The sequence below is a fragment of the Alligator mississippiensis genome, chromosome 14 (assembly GCF_030867095.1).
Source record: "Alligator mississippiensis isolate rAllMis1 chromosome 14, rAllMis1, whole genome shotgun sequence".
Classification (NCBI taxonomy): Eukaryota; Metazoa; Chordata; order Crocodylia; family Alligatoridae; genus Alligator; species Alligator mississippiensis.
Genome location: NC_081837.1, coordinates 13,524,554 through 13,543,642, shown reverse-complemented (window position 1 = coordinate 13,543,642; position 19,089 = coordinate 13,524,554). Strand labels below are relative to the sequence as shown.

At 44.6% G+C, this 19,089-nt stretch overlaps 1 protein-coding gene across 10 annotated transcripts in view; it reads left to right on the top strand.

Annotated features, from left to right (window-relative positions):
• The window catches only part of GTF2IRD1 (GTF2I repeat domain containing 1), a 168,706-nt gene that overhangs the window by 65,616 nt on the left and 84,001 nt on the right, over window positions 1-19,089 (top strand). For 9 of the 10 annotated variants that reach the window (XM_059717389.1, XM_059717385.1, XM_019493405.2 and 6 more), the window contains exons 2-3: window positions 8,981-9,109; window positions 12,320-12,461. In XM_059717389.1, coding sequence (XP_059573372.1) covers window positions 8,987-9,109; window positions 12,320-12,461 — 265 coding nt within the window. In that variant the 5' untranslated portion in view covers window positions 8,981-8,986. Of the gene's footprint in view, window positions 1-8,850; window positions 8,875-8,980; window positions 9,110-12,319; window positions 12,462-19,089 lie in introns of those variants that run through there. The other variant, XM_019493407.2, reaches the window with a different exon arrangement.

Here is a 19,089-nt window from a genome sequence, read left to right as displayed (position 1 = left end):
TATAAGGCCAGAGAGTCCAGGTGGAAGCAGGCAGCCAGAAGGAGGGGCACAGAACATGAAGTAAATGCTGAAATACATCAAGAGATGGTGCCCTTTTTCAAATGGGACCACGTTTTCTACTGGTCCAGAGTATCCCCATCCTGCTTGGGTAGTGCTGGGCCAGTTTGGCAGCAGAGAACATTTGGGCTCTGTTTTTCATGGGCCAGTAATGAAAACTTAGCTGCAAATCAAACATCCTTGCATGGCAGAATGGGTCACTGGGAATATCCTGCCGTGTTCCTCTAATGGCTTTCAAATGCTGACACCCAGAAAACTGGCTTCAATAGTGCAGCATTTACAGTATAATAATAGAAGGGAGCTCATAATAGGCTTATAAAAACGAGGAGTATTTTTATGCCTTACGTTCACTACTGAAAAGCTAACAAGGGACCAGAATGAAAAGAGACTTAAAATATTACATGACGCTGCTTTTATGCTGCACCTTGTGGGGATAGAAATGGTTTTAAAAATGAAGCTGTCAGGCTATTGAGGCAGCCCAGGGAAGCTGCTATAGTCCGGAGGGAGTTGGGGAAAATCCCAGCTGCTGTCAGTGCTGGGAGTGTCAGCAGCATTTCCCCCAGAGCTGCCAAGCTGAAATGGATGCAGGGGTGGAGGAAAATGGAAGAGGTTCCAGGTGTGAAATGGGGAGGCTCTAGATGCAGGATGGCAGTTTAACTTTGGGGGTTTGGCCACATGAAGCTCCCCATTTTGGACTCTTTACTGCTGGTTGTGCTGTTCTTACTGCAGTTTCTCTTCTCCCTTTCTGGCTCTCGTGGTGGAAATGCGCAGGGAATAAAAAGTGGGCAATTCTGAGTTGCGGAGCTGCAGTTCCATCTGGTAACCGCATAAATTATGTGAGCAAAATTCAAGTCACCCGTAGCCCAGCAATTCAGAAATTAGCAGCATTTGTATTCAGACATGACTCAGAGGCTTGGAGCTTTCCCCTGTGCCAGCCCCTTAGTGACTCTTGCTTTCTTCCTTTCTCAATTGTGCTTTCCTTCTCTTCCTTTCCATCTCTGCCACACATGTGTACAAAGCCTTGGTAATGATCTCACGTGGGCTTGCTGTTCCTTATCCCTTTATAACACTGGGTTGCAAAAGATCTGGAAACTGCCATGGCATGTATGACAGTCACAGCCATAGAGAAGTAGGGCTGGGAGGGACCTCCAGAGATCATCCCCCTGCCTGAGGTAGGATCTAAACTATCCCATATAACCATAATTTAAACTTTACATCAGACTGCCATCAACCCTGACACAATATAAACCCTAACATCTTAACCTGCCCCAGGTAAAATAGGGGAACCACATCAGCCAATGTCCTGCTTCTATAAAATGGTTCATAGTTGGTAGGGTCAGAAGGGACCTAAACAGATCATTAAGTCTGACCCCCTGCCATGGGGGTTGTTAATAATTAACAACATTAATTAACAACAATTAATGTTGCTAATATTGTACACATAATATACACTCAAGAAGTCCTGGGTAGAGGGCCACATCCCCTGTTTCAGAGGAAGGCCAAAACCCCCATAGTCCATACCAGTCTGACCATGGGATAAAATCTCCTTCTGACCCTAAATACAAAAGTCAATCTGATCCTGAGCAGAGGGGCAAGACCCTCTAGCCAGGAACCTCTGGCTTTGCTCTTAGCAGGAAAACTGGCACACTCCAGTTGAAGTCCACAGCCTTAGGTGTAGCCAGCACCCAAGGAGTCTGGGGAGGCTTAAAAACATCCTGACACACAGCAGAAAAAGCAGGCAGGGGGAGGGGAAGGGGGCAGGAGCAACCAGCAAAGCCCAGGAGCAGGGGAAATACCCATGGTAGAAAGTAGGCATCTATGCCTGGATCATCTCTGACCAATGGCTGTCCAACCTCTCCTTGAACACCTCCAATGATAGAGAATCCACAACTTCCCTAGGCAGTCTATTCCACAGCCTCACTATTTTAACAGTAAAGAAGTTTTTCCAGTTATCCAAAGTTGCAGCTACTTTGCTGCAACTTCCAGCCATTGGTCCACATCCTCCCGCTTCTTTATGTTCTTTTATCAAAGACAAGTATTTGAAGACTGCCATCATGTCCCCTCTTAAGCACCTTTTCTGCAAGCTGAACATGCCTAGTTCCTTCGGCCTCTTCTCATAGGACTTGCTTTCCAAGTCGTTGTTCATCTTTGCCCATTTCTGGACTCTCTCTAACTTCTCCATGTCTGTTTTAAAACGTCGAGCCCAGAACTGCATACATTACTCCAGATGAGGCCTAACCAGTGCCGAGCAGAGACCTTATCACCTCCTGTGTCTTGCATCTAATGCTTCTGTTGATGCAGCCCAAAAACGCATTCACTTTTGTACAGTTGCATTACACCGTAGATTCATATTGACTCCCAAGTCCTTTTCTATGGAGCTGCCATCCAGCCAGGTGTCCCCATTTTGTATTTGTGTTTTTGGTTATTCCCAAAGTGAAGCACCTTGCATTTGTCCTCATTGAACTTCATCTTATTAACTCTAGCCCAACTTTCCAATCTGTCAGGATCCTTCTGAATTGTACTTTCATCCTCCAGTGTGTTCACAATCCTTCCCAGTTTCATGTCATCCACAAACTTGCTCAGGAAGCTTTCTACGTGAGCATCCAAATCATTAATAAACACTTAAAAACACATTAATGTTGTCTGTCCTCCACCAGGCTGAGGGACAGACCCCTGTGGGACTTCACTCGAAACCTTCTGCCATTCTGACGTGGACCCATTAACAATTACCCTTTGCTCACATCTGTTGAGCCAGTTATCCATCCACCTTGTAGTAGTTTTATCCAGCCCACAGTTCTCCAGTTTCTTTATGAAAAGGTCATGCAGGACCTTCTCAAAAACCTTGCTGAAGTCCAAAAACACTGTATCCACAGCATTCCCTTCATCCACCCAAATAATTACTTTATCAAAGAAGATCAGGTTTGTTTGACAGGATTTGTGTTTCCAAAATCCATGCTGGCTGCTAGCAATCAGCCTTTCCTCCTCCAAACGCTTGCAAGTGGCCTTCCTTAGGATATGCAGCATATCCCAAATATCATATGCTCCAGTAATTTCCGAGGTATGGAGGTGAGGCTAACTGGTCCGTAGTTCCCCGTGTCCTCCTCCTTTCCATTTTAAAGAGAGGCACTATGATGGCCCTTTTCTAGTCCTCTGGTACCTGGCCCATCTCCCACAGCTTCATGAAGGTCATTGCCAAGGGTTCCAAGATCTCTGCCAGTTCCTTTAGGACCTGGGATAAAAGGTCATCTGGCCCTGCTGACTTGAATTCATTCAGATCTAACAAAAGCTCTCTAAACCTCTCCTCTCCTCTCCTCCCTCAGCTTTCCCGCTTCCTTATCCAGATAATCTCCATTAGGTGTCTGGCAGCTTACATTTTTTGTGAAGACTGAGGCAAAGTTTCTGTTGAGTAGCTCGACAAGGTTCTTTGGGTAAATCTGATATCTTTGATTAGACCAACTAAAATAATTGGAAACATTCTTCTTTGCAAGCTTTCAGGTACAAACGCCCTTTGTCAGGCTGAGGAAGCATCTGCAATTGGTCTGTGCTCTTCCTGGATGGAATAGAAAAGAAGCCAGAGGCCAGTATGCATGCGAGAGAGCCATTCAGTGAAAATGCAAATTGAGGTAGTTGAGTAGCTCCACCTTCTTTGCATCTTTCCTTAGGAGTTTCCCCTGTCTTATTAACAGAGGACCCACAGCTTCCTTGGTCCTTTTTTTCTGGACATATAGAACCTTTTCTTTTTATCCCTAACCTCCTTTGCCAGGTGCAGCTCATTCCTTATCTTTGCCTTTCTGATTTTGTCCCTGTAGGGTCTTGCTATTTCCTGGTATGCATCCTTGGTGACCTGCCCATTCTTCCATTGCCTGTATGCTTTCCTTTTGAATTTGAGGCATTTTAGAAGCTCTTTGTGCAGCCACATTGGTCTCTTGCCATTCTTTCTGTGCTTCCATCACTTTGGGACAGTTTCTTATTGGGCTTCCAATATTGTGCCCCGTAGAAGCTCCCAGCCCCCCTGCGCACCTTTATCTTTCAATCTGTCCTTCCATGACACCATGCCAACGTTGAGTTGGACGAAATCTGCCTTTTTGAAATCTAGCATCCTAATTTTGCTGACCTCATGCTTTCCTGTCTCAGGATCTGGAAATTTGTCGTACTGTGGTCACTTCCTCCCAAGCTACCCATCACCTTCACACCAGTTCTTTCCTATTGGTCAAGAAAAGATCCAAGATAGATGATCCCCTAGTTGTATTTTCCACTTTTTGGAAGAGAAAATTGTCCTCTGCGCAAGTTAGGAACTGGCTTGACATTTTATGTTTATACCTGTATTGTCCTTCCAGCAGATGTTTGCAAAATTGAAGTCTCCCATACCTTCCCAGGTGAAGTGACATCTTTGTCATTTTATTACTTGGACGTTCTTGAGCTTTAAACTAGAGATGGACTGATCTCAAGGGCTGGGGAAGTTTGTTGCTGAAAAGCTTCCTGCAGTTTTGACTTGGGGGTTTATCAACATAGATTTTGAGCAGGTTTTCTCATGAGACTTCTGGTACAACCCGGTTGTGATCATGCTGCAAAGACCCCAAATACTGATATGTGTATGTGTGTGTGTGCGTGCACACACTTGCATATATGGTATTTCAGCACTTACGTTTACAGGGCTGCCTATTATCCCAGAGTTATTATATGCATGTATGTGCACACACAACTAAAATTAAGATAATTTAACCAAACTTTTCCCAACCTGAGAAAAAGTCCCACTTGGAGTGAAAGCTTAGCACAGTTTCTTGTCATTGAAACCCATGAAATCATTCCTTCTCTAAAAACCAGGGATTTTCCACGAACATTTTCTTCAATTCTACAGTGGTCTTATTCCACTGACTACACTAGAATAGCCCCTATATAAACCAGTTTAAATGAGAGAAAAAATCAGGTATGGCCTGCCTAAATGTGCATGTTGAGGAGGTACTTTATATATATATATATATATATATATATATATAAGAATATATATATATTCTTACTGCTCTTGAGGGCTGGAAGTTGCAGTCTCCACTTTATAGCTTAGTTTAAAAAAATGTAGCCAGTTACAGCTAGAGATTTTGTTTCCCTGGGCTGTGATTTTCATGTGGTTGCATTTCTGCCTATAGTGCATGTGCAGATGCAGTTTAACACCTGTTACTTGGGTTAGGTTGGTGGTTTTCTAGCCTAGATGTGAGACTTACAGCTGTGCTGCCTCACTGTATAATGCCGTGCCGATTGCTCTTGTGAACATATGATACTGAACCAGTAACGGAGGCCATGCAAACTTCGGTTCTGTGACTGTTCTGTTGAAATGGGCTGTGGATTCACAGCAGGGTATCGTTTAACATGTATTTCGGTCAAAAGTTTCGCGTAGGGAAAATGGAGTTGCACAAAAGGGGCTTTCGAGCAACTTAAAAATGCCTTCTCTCTCAACCTGATTAGCTCGAGAGGGAAGTTAAAATTAGACACAAAAATGAATTCATCTTTTTTAAATTAAGGTGTCATTTTATTGGATATTCACCAAGATGTGAATGTTAAAGTTGACCTTGTCTTGTTTTATTTTTGCTTGAAGCAAGAGTGCAGTGATGTAACTAGAATTGCTTTGGAAAAAACCTCATGTTCTGGTAGCAAAAACAATGGTCTGTTTGCCTGGAATTCAGGGTTCCTCATCCAGCTTTGTCTCTGCCTGCTTGGGTATCTCGCTGTGCTTCAGGCTCGGCCTCCGTCAAATGGAAACACTGAGATAACACTTCCCTTCCTCACAGCTGTTGTGAAGCTCAGTTAACTAATGTTTGCAAAGCAGTGGGATGGGAGGCTGTTTAGGAATACAAAGCATATTATTATAGCTCACTAGATATCTTTATGGCACAGGATTTGGTTTCTGTTCCTGTTGGCTTCATGTAAGCTACCTTTTGTCTGTCTGGATGGGGAAGTCTGGCGAAGTGTCTGACAAAGCAGGCACAGTTGTTCTTTCCCTCTTCTTCGCAGTCCAACAGAGCTCCAAGGGCCTAGTACCCACCGCCAGGACTGGATTTTGCAAAAGGCTCCTTTCCCCATTAGACGTCTAAATAAGAGTATGGTTTTCCAGCGTGTGCACCTCCATTACAACACGGGTGGCTGGGGTTTCAGAAGCTCTCGGCACCCAATGTATTGGAAATTCAGTTACTTATTTTGCTGAAAACTCTCGGCCATAACACAGTGGCCGAGTGACATCCCTGGCTGCCACGATGTAGCTCAGCGTAGTCTCCCTGATAACCTGCCGTGGCTGCTGGAACATCAAGCCTGCGACCCAGGTGAGTCACGTGGACGCCACATTTCTTTTCCCTGCTCCGAACAGAGCAGAATTTTTATCTCCCCACCTGTGCGAGCACACCTGCTTTACACGCTAGTTCATGCTGTCACAAACCTCTTTGTAAAGCAAAAGGGAGTTCAATGGGATTCTAGTCTATCAAACCCTGTTGCAATAAAGCTCTCTTCTGAGGTGGTGTCTGCTTTAAGGTGGTGCATTTTGCATGTCCCAGCTTATTTCAGAGCCTAATTTTTTTGAAATAATCCCCTCTGTAATAATGGGGGGTGGGGTGGGGGAAGAATCTTGTTTTACATGGAAAACACCTTGACGGTGTGTAATTATTTCATTACAAAGTCTCTTACTAGAACAGCCTCATTTCCTTGGGAGCAAAAGACACAGAGACCAGCTGCTATGACCCTCCTCAGGAAAAGCTTATGATGATAAAGGAAACAGCAGGACAGAGAAACCAAATGGTAGCCCCGATCCTATGGGAAGATTTGCTCCCACTGGGAAGCCGAATGCTTTCCTCTCGGTGTTAAAAATTCAAATTGCTTTGCAGTTGTATCTGCCACTTATTTTTATTCCCCCCACCTCCGATCAGGTTTTCAGAGCAGGGCTTTAATGAATCACAGAAGGGTTCTCTCAGTTCCATAATTCAATATGGTAACAGTGACTCATAGAGTTCAGAGTATATGTGGGAGGCAACAGTTTGCTTCCTAAATCGATGCAAGAATTACTGTGTCTAAAAGCAACGTCTGGATCTCTCTCTATCTTTCTCCCCTCTTTTTTCCCCCCCTTGTGCAGTTTTGCAGCTTTGCACCTGTTTATTATGCCACATTTCATAGCGGGGATGCAAGGGCCTTTTGTTACAGGTTGTATTGGGGAGAGGAGAAGAGAAAATAGGCGTACTGTGGTAAATCCCCGGCACCCACCTCTTCCTTTGTAGTCTCAGACAGTGCCAAAGAAATAGAGAGTTCCTGTATTCTTCTACCCAAGACTTCATATACGTGGTGGAGCCGTGAGCAGGTAGCTGGCAGTTCACTGCACTCCAAGACAATCCTGGTAGAGAAAGGCAGGCAAGAGTTTCTGGGACATGCTACACACTGACTTTGCCACCCAGTCCCTCCCTGGGAGACCACTGCAAACCGCTATGGTTATAGCAGCTCCTCCATTACTCTGATCTCTGCCCTGGGCTGAGCAGAGAATCCAGGGACTATAATCCAGCCCTTTGAGATCTGGCACTTCCCTCTACAACGTGCAGGAATTGGATGGAGCAAAGAACGTGGACCCATGGTTGCCGCACTGGTCAGACAATGCGGAAGTGTGAAGGGAGGTAGCTCAGTTTGGTGCCTCTCTGTGACTACTGAGTGAATCATGGGCTCAGGGGTTGAATTGTGGTTACAAACTTTGGTGACAGTGTGATTTATGGTTTTGCACAGAAATGAAATAATTTGCATGTGGGCATCTTACTCAACAGCCTGAATTTTTTAATCACTCTTCGTTTCCTTTTACTTGCCAACCCTGGATGGATAGCCAGGACCAGTCCTTGTTATAAGAAAATAAAGGGAGGATGCAGGGCACAGGGGGTTAAATTTTCTGGGAAATGCAGGCTGGCACAGAAATGCCGGTATGTGGGCACCAACCAGGCCTTGCATCAGATGAATGAACTTGTGAGGAGTACAGGGTTGATTGCCTGACACATTGCACTGAAGCAAGGAGTAAGGTGACCCATTTTTGCTTAGCTGAACTGACTCATTCAGCTTCATCTGACAGCCCACATCCCACGGTAACCGTACTGCTTGCTAACGCTTTCCACCGGAGGTTATCGGGATCCCAGAGTCTAAGGATCAGAGAGGCTAACCCTTTTCCCTTCTCTTCCCCCACGGATAACAAATACTCAAATGTTCTCAACTCAGCGCAGTATTTTCCTTTCTGCCTGCAGTGTCGCACATAAAGAGAGGGTCCTTGAGTCCCCCTAGCAACAGTGGAAGGTCAATGAACATAAAGTGTAATTTTTGGTAATTTCAAACAAGGTTTGTACTGGAAAGGGCACTCAGCTTTGATTTTATGCTGCATTGCTGAGCAACAACATTGTTCAGTAGACAAGGGGACCTGGGTCCTATTTCAGCTAGCCTACGGGGTGACCTTGAGCAAGTCTCTTCCGTGCCTCAATTCACCCTGGTTATCTGTACTGGCCATTGAGACTGTGCATTCTTTGGGGCAGGGACTGTCTCTCGCTACATGTCTGCATGATGGCCTGCAAAACGGGACTGTGGTCTATGTGGAGTTATCGTACTGCTGCCAGAACAACAGTGGATTTTTTCAGCAAGTGTCTGTGTTTGTGGAAAGTGGAACTCACTCCTGGGCACCAGGACAGTGTCTCTGAGAGAGGCTGTAAGGGGATACATAAGTCTTTTTCTGACCCTCCGTACAGGTTGGATTTCACCCAAAAGGCGAAACCTCTAGTCAGTTTGTTCCAGATCTCACGCCCTGCATTTTGAGGTCTCCAGGTCAGTTCCTGGCATCGGCCAAGTTGTTGGCCATCACATTTACTTGCTGTGACAGTGAGGGCAGAGGTAATAATACATATATTTATCTTGACTTCTTTTGTTTCAGGTGAATATGGCACTGATGGGGAAGACCTCTGATGGGACCCTCAATAGCTCCAGACCAGACCAGTGGCATACAGCTCTTCCTCAGAAGGATGAAATCATCACCAGCTTAGTATCTGCCTTAGATTCAATGGTAAGTGAAGTTAAATGAAAAAGAGGTCATCCTCCCACTTGCCTGCTTATAGCACTTAGAGATGAGTAAGGAACTGTTCCTGGTTCAGGATAATGTAGAAAAGTGAAATGGGCTGAAATTGGATGATACATGCTGGAGCCATCCCCAACGGCCCATGGTGACCAAAAAGGAAACCAAATAATTTCCCCAAACAAATTGGACCTGTTAGTTTCAAGTGACTATTAACAATTATATTAACAGCAATCAGAGAGGGTTTGATGCCGTCTGCTTTCATGAGAGAAGATCAAGGTGTGAGAGCTTCATCCCTGCCATGAAACCATTCTGCCATCCAGCAGCTCATTTTACATTAGGTTAATTGGGTCAAGTGAAAGCTGGATTTAGGGGGGAGGGTATTGAGTTCATCACAATCTACTCTGCTCCGGTAAAGCACGTCATGCCGTTTGAACTGTGAAATGAAAATCACATCCCTGTACTGACAGTCGTAAAGGATCGTAAAGTCAGCTAAAGTTAATCTCAAATGTGTATTGTTTTCCTATTAATATTTATGTTTGTATCAACGGATTGTATTTTTCTTGTTGTTTTACCACTGTTACTGCGAGTTTTTACACAACAAGGAAACAATGGCTTTTATCTCTGAGAACAAAGAAAATAACTTTCATATCTTTTGACGTAAAATTCCCAGTAGAGATCTTACATAAGTCAGCCTCACTTACATAAACAAGATAACTGTCTGGATAAGTCTCCTGGACCAGAGATAATCTTATTTCTGACTGTAAATGTGATCAGGAAGAGAAAGTATGTGAGTATGTGTGTGCATGAGTGTTATCATGCACAGAAAAATGTAATGAACTAAATATCTCTCCCATATAAATCCCTTTCTTACAAGATAGATGTACATAAGTATATACTTCACTTCTGGAAATTTAGAGCCTTGTTCAGGCATAGTACCCTAGTGCTAAAGCACTCCAAACCAGTTGTCACTTTTGAAAATCCTGGCCATTTACACACTTTGCATTGCAGTAATGCTAAAAACATCACCAACAAAAAAGTTCCTCTTTACAGAATGCAGTTACAACAAGGTGCAGAAAGTGGAGGAGGCTAATGGAGGGAAACTGTGCATCCTCTCCTCCTCCTACATATGTGCATACATGGTTTATGCCATTCCTGTAGTTATACAATCTGCACGTTTGAGCTGTAAGAGGCAGGTATGTGGTTCAGGTGAAGGTGAGCTAACATGGCAAATATGTATGCTGCTTTTTAATGGGGTTTTCCATTTTTAGTTTAACTGTTGTTCTTCTAAGAAACTGTTTCCACATAACTAAGCTGGGGTGATCTAATGCAGAGGTTCGCAACCACTGGGCCGCAAAGGGTTGGCTGCTGGGTCATGGCATGAGCTTTAACCTGCCTGCTCCAGCTCAGACCCCAGTCTGTCCACCCAGGCGAGTGGCTTCTGCTGCCGGCAGTCACGTGCAGGGTTAAAGCTGGGTGGCGGGACAGCCCTGGGTGGGAGGCAGCTGGCTCCGTGTGCCTCATCCCGCTCCTACCACCATGGCCAGGCCCGGCAAGGCACTGCCTGTGCAGCAGGTACCAGGGCCCATGCCGAGCCAGGCAGGACTCCCCAGCCTCACTTGCAGCTGGGAGCTGGGGGATGCAGGCAGGGAAATGCCCAGGGCAGAGGGCAGGGAGGTAGCTCTGCTGCTTGCTCCTAGGGAAGGCAGCAAATCCCCTTTTTCCCAGGCAACCAGAGCTGGGTCCCCCCCCCCCCGGGCAACCGCCTGTGCAGCCCCTTCCCCTGCAGGGTCCCCCGATGCCCTTGGCTGTGGTGCCCCCAACCTGATCCAATCATTGCAACCCCCCACTGTAAAAATGAAATTTAAATATGTGAATTAAATTTAAATATGTAAATTAGTTTGTTTCTATACCCAGTCCGCCAAAATTCTTTGAGTGAGTTTGCCCGGTCTGCAGCATAAAAAAGGTTGGGAACCACTGATCTAATGACAAGGCCATCCTGGAAGTGCTGCATCTGTCTTTTAGTGGGGCATATCACAATTATCTTGCAGACTCCTGTGCTTGTGAAGTCTTCTGTGCTGTTGGTCTTCTTTTAAGTAGAATGAAGGTCTTCTCCAGAGAACTGGTGAAAGCGCCTCCTCTAGAGGCATTTAAAAGTACAGCAGAAAGTGGGGTTGTGACTAGGAACTTAGGAGATTTGGGTTCAGTCCCTGGTTCTGCCACAAGCTGTCCTATGGGACTTTGGACAAGTCACTTAGCTTTGGACTCAGAAAGCTATTTACCAGTAGGTGCCTCTGTCTGATGTAGGTGCCCAGACTCTGATTGATTTCAATGGAAGATAAAGCACTAAGGAGGAGGTAGGTATCCAGATACCTTTATGGATTTGACCCTTAGTTCCTATTTGCTTCAGTTCCTCAGTTCTGTAAAATGGGTATAGCAATCTCTTGCATCTGTGTCTGTTTAAACTGTAAACTGCTGAGAGCAGTTTCTTGCTGTGTGTTTGTATAGCAGCAAGCATAATGTGAGTCTGGTTTCAAATGGGACTTCTAGGCACTACAAGAATACATATGATGATGATAAATATTTTTGGTAACAATGAATGAAACAGGAAAATCTGAGAGATCTTTTCCATCCCTTTATTGTCTCGACTAAATACTGGTACACAAGAAAAATCACTTGACCAATGAGGTCTTTGATCCCGACCATGCACAATATTTAATCACCAAAGTAAAATTTTCTGCAGGTCCAATTGTGCGAGAATTAATGAAAAATTTTAAATTATTTTTCATAGGAAAATTTAGCATTTTTTAACTGCTATGAATAGCTCACTTTTTATTACAAGTTAGAACAAAAAACATTCCTGGTAAATATCTGCAGTAATCGGTGCTAATTTTTTTTTGAACTCTCTGAAGTGAAAATTTTTATTGAAAATTTGCTGTCAGAACAATTCCAACTTTGGGATTTTCCCTGGAGAAAATAAAACATTTTGACCAAAAAAGAAATGTTCACTTTGATGGAAAGGACATTTTACATTTAAAAAAAAAAAAAAAGAAAAGAAAATCCATTTGGCTATATTTAAAAAGCTATTATAGAACACAAACAACTTATTAAATATGCATGAAAGTGACAGATGACAATGTGAAAAAATATGACGATTTACACTGGCGCTGTACTAACCAAATGCTCTTCCCTTCTCTGCAGTGTTCAGCACTTTCCAAACTAAATGCCGAAGTAGCCTGCATTGCTGTTCATGATGAAAGTACCTTTGTTGTTGGCACAGAGAAGGGGAGAATCTTTATGAACTCAAGGAAAGAGCTGCAAACAGATTTTCAGAAGTTCTGCCGTAAGTATTCTCCTGGACTGGGTTAGAATCCAAGCACGCAGCTGTTTCCATGTATGGAAATCTGCAAAATGTTTAATCCGTGGTGGGGAGGTGCATTTCAAGGGCCTTCAAATGCATTCAGATTGAAGTTTTACTTGCTTTGAGGCATAAATGGGCCTTAGTATAAGGGTGAATGTGTTCTTTAGTTAAGGGTGTTTGAACTGCACAAACAATGTGGAACAGAAAACTTGTGTTCACTATATTCCTCTTCCTTTGGGGTCCCCAACATGCCTTCAGTTCCATTCAAATAATGATGCACATAAAGGGCCAGCTTCTTGAGTGGAATGGATCTGGGATGACGGGGGGGTATTTTGGAATTTCTCTGTCTTTGTCCCAGAGGCTCAGCAGAACACTAGTGTCAGCAAGGGAAAACCCAGCAGGCAGATGGGGAATCTGATGAACAGCACAGGAGATATCTACTCCTCCACTCGACTTCTGTAGCTGTACTTACTGTGTCAATGTCCAATACATCCTTGTAAACCTCTGTATCAGGTGAAGGGACTAAATGGATATTGGGAAAGGTGGTGGGATCCCTGCCAGACCCAGCCACAAGGGTCTTCCCCTCGGAAGGTCATTTGAATTTCAGGTTCTCCTAGAGAAATCATTGTGCCTAGCTGGAACCAGGAAACAGTCCTGATAAGAGAGCAAACTTAAGGATTTAGGCTCACAAAAGGTCATGTTTCTTTTCAGTTCCATGATACCATGGTCAGATAGAGCTACCCTGACTTGGGGTATAGAGGCTGAAGGAAAGGCAGTCCCATCTGCTGGTGTTTCTTCCTGTGGGATCAAGCTAACAATAAAATGTATACCTTGGACGTACAGGTTCTAGTTTGGTTTCAGCAAGTTCTACAAGCCTCCATCTTATTCACCTGTCTTTTCCAAGGGCCTTTTTCAATGATGCAGAAACCACAGGCAGCAGTTTCTTTCTAAGGACAAGAAAGTAACCCTGTAGCCCATTCCCCCCTGCAACCTTCCCACAGTCTCAAGCCACTTTCCCTTCCCAGCCCCCTAATGGGCTTCAGAGAATTGCTTATTTTTCCTCCTTCCAGCAAGTTAAGGGAAAACCCAGCCATAAGCCGTGGCCCTAAAAATCTACCAGGTTTAGGTGAGAGAGATCATCGATCATCTACCAAATTCTCTGTTTGATATACTCAGCTCAGATACAGAGTGGTGGGAATAGACATAAGGAAAGAGCTTGGCAGCTGTGTTTTTTATGAGGTTAGGAGTTCTGTAGTTAGGAGCACAAATTTATTCTTTGAGATTTATAGGATAGTGGCCACCAAGGCGGAAAGGTCCATCTGAAAAACCCTGCATTGAATGGCAGTGTTAGTCGAGCCCTGGGCATCACACTGAGCTTCCAGGAGGGGGCGTCCTTTGTGTGCTGCCATGTGAAGTGTCTTGCTCCTGCAAAGAAGTGAGAGCAGAGTTATACTCCATCAGTATTATCTCATCTTCTCTGTACCCACCCAGAATTTTCTTCACTGCTAGTCACATCCCATCAGTGCTGGATCGGTGGACATGTCTTAAGTAAGAGGGGAAAATTTCTCTTATCTGTCAATTTCTTTTCTCTGAGATTGCACTATCACTGATCCAGACCCATCCTCGGTTTGGGTTTGGGATATTGTCTGCTCTAATCAGACTAAATCATACATAATGCTTAGCACTGCATGCCTGGCTAATTAAGTTAACAGTTTCAGAGTTTATGTCATGATCGGTGTTTTGGCTTTTGGAGGGCTCTGGCACGCAGGAAGTGAGCAAGCCTCTAACAAAGGGCAGCTCATGACTGACAGCCTGTCTGCCTCTGCGCACTGCAGGGAAGGGACCCAGCCTATCAGTGCCAGATCAGTGGATTTGCAGTCTCTTAGAAAATAAATTGACAGGTAGGAGACATTATCCCTTTCTCTTGCAATCCTGGAGAGAAGATGAAATTGCACTGCGCCACAGTGCATTGCACCCCGGTGTAGGAGCAAGGTCAAAGCCTTCTCTTCTCCAGCTGGTGAAGCAGTGTTGCCACCTCATCATCTCCACACACCCTTTTCTCTTTCCCATGCTGTTTCCTGAAGGAGCCTCCTAGCTGATGTTCTCATATGCCTGTTCTGTCCTTTGGCCAGCAGGTGAAATGCTGTAGCAGACAATGAAGGTGCAAGTGCTGAGGAGAGGAGGCGACTGCAAGAATGAACAGGTGGCCCCTGCCTTCCTGCTAGGAAGCAAGGCCCCTGCTATGTAACCTTCACTCTTATTGCTATGAGCCCTATATCCCAGCTCTGCACTCAGGCCAGTGCTGTGCTCTCACTATCCCTTCTCAAGCACAAGGGGAAAAATGTTGGTAGGAAGAGAGTTTACCCGTGCTGCCGAATCCTGGACTCTGTGCAGTAAATAACCTCAAGCGAGCATGCTACTGTGGAGCTGTCGCTCTGAATGATGCCTACCTTTTCATGCAGGAAAGCAGGCCCTGCAGGTTGGTAGGATGCTTTGAGGACACGCTTCAGTACATCATTCACTCTCCCTGGAGCTGCCAGAAGGTGGCACCGCCCATGCTTCATGTTCCAAGCCAAGACAAAAGAGCAATCAAGCCCCGGGCACTCAGTGGCTCTTGATGCATCTTTGTGCTACTGCCCTTCTCCAGTTCTCACATTGTAAAGCTGCAGTGTGCCATCAGCCTCAGTTTCCTGCTTTTGATACATGAATGCTGGATGCTCTGCTTCCAGTGTTCCCCGTGACTTGGGCAATAAGGCAAGGAGGGGCTTGAGGTGTTAGAAAATCCATTTTCCTCATCAGATGACAGACCCTGAACTCAAGCACTGTGTCTTCATGGAGCCAGATTCTTGAAGCAGGGAGTAGACTTCATGGGTCTAGAAAGGGTTTCTGTGCTGCACTGCAACCAGAATGGTGCAAGGAGAATACAGGAATTCAGGCACAAATGGAAAGCAGCCTTTTGTGTGTGTGCTGACTGCAGTATATATGACAGCCATACATATGACTGCAATACATATTAGGTGGAAAACATAAGCAGCCTCTGTATGCATGCACATGTTTGGTGCTGATGGGAACCATATTTGTGGATAATCCATTGGAGAAATTGCTCAAGAACAGTTCATTCTAGTAAAAATATTAGTCCTGTACAGTTGCCAGGGCCAGCATCTGCTTGGATTATTTGCTGCATATGTGCTAGCCATACCAGTGAGACTTGCTTGGGGTCTAATCTAACTTGTGCACTTGGCTTTGTAGAAGACTTTGTATGCTGGTGCACTCATCTGCTACCTCTCTTTTTTTCATTGTGGGGAGGCTAAAATTTGTTTCACTTATTCACTTTGTTCGCTTATTGTGATTGAAGAAATCCACTTTTGGTCATGATCCATCTCAATTCATTTAATGTTGCAACTGAGCTTTCTACTTGGCACAAGGTGTTTAGGGAGAGGTCTGTAGATTTGCTGAAGTTCACAACTTGCTTGCACCATGTATGTGAACAAATTCTTTATACTGTATGTGGAAGGTAAGAGGCAATGAGAGAAGGTATGCTATACAAGGAATAGCATAGTCTATAATACGAAGCTAACTGTTACATATTAAAAAATCACCTGTGGTCATTCTGTAGCTCTAGCCTGTCTGTCTGCCCAGCTATCCAAATAGCCTGGTGTTGGATCAAAGCTAAATCTACACAACAGAGGCCACTAAGGCACAGGACATTAAAGCCAAACTCTTTTCCTATGGATTGAATTCCCTTTGTCATACAAACAGGACCATAACACTGTGGTGCAAAATATGTTTTCACAGTGGAGCTCTGAGGGAATGCCTGGTACTCAAGAGGCAGATGAAATCTGATAAGTCTGTCTTGAATTACAGATGGCCAAAGCTTCACTCCTCTACAGAAAGCTCTTCCAAGTGGCAGGTGTTGTAAAGCATCCCTGAAAACGCTTCTGATTTATAGTGTAGTTGCCCCTTTCAAAAGGATCTGAAGTAATCTAAATCAGACATCAGTGAATGATAGAAGAAACCTCTTATCTGCTGAACAGCATTTCTCTGCATGCACAGACCTCACTTCAACACACACTTTTATCTGAAACTCTAGCACAGCCCTTCCTGACATGCCGAGGGAACTTGACAATTATAAAGATTAATGTTAATAGAAGAGACTTTGGGGTCTTGATGAAAAGGGGGGAACCTTATAAGGGTGTGAGTTCAGAACCACTTCTTGGCCCTTGTTAAAAGGTTAAAAAAACTGATGAGAACATTTTCCCCACAGCAGCATGGAGCCAGTTCGAACATCATGTAGTAGGAATGGGTGTCTTAAGGAAAGTCTCAGCATAATGAAGGGCTAGAGCTGGATAGACCTTCTAGAGTGTGACAGCCAGCTCCGGTCTCTTCCTTATCCTCCTCTCTTTGCCTTTCAGGATTCCATGCTGTTCTCTGTCCTGCTGATTGCAGATTAAGTTTTTTCATTCCTAAATTACCATAATTTGATCTATAAGTAGCTCTTCGGTTATCATGAACGGCTTTACTAACATAGGGGCTAGATCTTGCCCAGGCGTCTTTAACTTCTGTTGAAGTCGGAACGTCCCAGCAGATGCTTGGCACCACCTGGCCCTGGGGCCCCGTTTTGCCCTAACATCAGACAGCCAGATTTCCCTTCTTTACTCACCACAGCGTAGAAACAGCTCAAAATAAAGGCACAGTAGTTTGAGAATGGCAAATTTCAATTGCAAATTGCATAGACTAGTGACAATGGGGAGTAATAGGTGGAATTAATTTCATGCACAACTAGTGAATCGGGCCCATGGATAACACCCTCTGGATGATCCTTATCCTGTGGGGACGCAGATGTGGAGCTTTGCACTGAGTTTAGCATCTGGAAGGGGATCCATATATACCACTGAAAGGAGGAAGACATGGAAGCAGCTCACTTTTCTTTCTTGGTCAAATAGTGACTCTGGTCAGTGCCTTCTATAGCAGAGTTGCTGAGCTTCAGAAGAAGCTGTCTCTGCCCCTTTGCCTACAAGCTGCCTGAAGGGAATGATTTGGCAATCTAGGGTCTCATGCACAGCATTTTAAGGTTTAGAAAAACTCTTTGTCTGCCTCCACTTCTGGCACAAAGAAATGAAAAGCTCTGTACGAGTCACTGGGAATCTTGCTACTGTCTCCAGCTCCTTGAGCTACATCCACAGCCGGCCTAAGCAGGTGTAATGCCACTGAAATCAGTTGAACATGGAAAAAACCCTGATTAGAGCCTGTTCATTCTCCCTTTCAGCATCTGCTCTCTGCCACCATGTGATACAGGATGCTGGGCAAGATGGACCTATGGTTTGACCCAGTAAAAGTCTATTCTTATGTTAGCCACCATGCAACCTATATTTTTGGAACTTTGTTGACTCTAGAGATAATTGTAAAATGTGGGCGGGGGAAAAAAAAAGAAACTGCCTGCTTTAAAACCCCTTCCTGTGCATTTGGATTGGATTTAAGAATAGGTCTTGTCCATCCTGATTTTACAGTCAATGTGTGGGCAACCAAACAACCCCGGATCCATGTACTGCATCTCATCTATCAGCTGCCTTGTGTTAGATGTTCCTCCGGCAGATTAAAAACTGCAGCGAGCATAACGGGAACAGTAGAAAAGACTCTGAAATCTCCTCAGCAGCCCAAGCCAGATCCTGAAGTGGAACGTGGAAACCCAGCATGGATCCTGCGCTTGCTTTTGATGGTGCAGCTGTCGACTCGGACTTGGGACTGGGAGCCATTGCTCCGTTTGAGGTCACTGACACCAGCTTAGAAAGGAAAGAAGGAGCTGTGGTGGGGAGGGGGCAGCTGGATGAGCAGCTGGGGCATTTCACAGCAGTTAAGCAGGTGCAGCATTTGCCAGCAAAGAAAGGGCAGTCTGTGCCTCGAAGAAAAAAAACCCGCTCAGGGTTGTGGCAAATGCACACTCTGCCCAGGGAAGCAGAAGAGACCATGGTGGACCATGCACACATGGCTAGCAGGACCTGACACAAGGAGTGGCTCTTCCCATTCAGTTCACTGAGGTGCTTCATTTCTGCTGGATTGCTTTATAATTGTGCTATGCTTCTGCAGTGTTTTAAGGCTCAGCACAGCTTGATTGGAGAGATAACAGACAACTTGAGAGAGCTGTAAAATGCAGCTGGAAACATTAAAGTCTGTTCGAAGTTAACTTCATGAAAAGCTTTTCTTTCTTTCTTTTTCTTTTTCTTTTTTTTTTCTGAAACAGTAAAGTCTTGAACATCAAATGCTAAGGAAGACATGAAAAAGCACTGCTGTCTTGTTGGCTTTCTCTCTCCCCACGTAGAGCTTCATGTTTTTTTCATTCTCTATTGTTTTAGTATCTTCTGAGAAAACATAAAATTAAATTTCTTTTCCTACCGGCTTCATCTTCTTTTCCATTTGACAAGTATTGATTCCTTCCAGCATGTGTGCAGACATACATGTGCATGCATGCACTTGCTCACACACACTCACTCACGTTGTAATTCTAAGGGAGCAGAGACGTTGTGGCTTTCTTTTATGTTTCCTCTGTGTGCACACCAGCCTCGTGCATGATAGCACTGGGAAGTGCTGTGTACCATTATTGCTATTTATTATT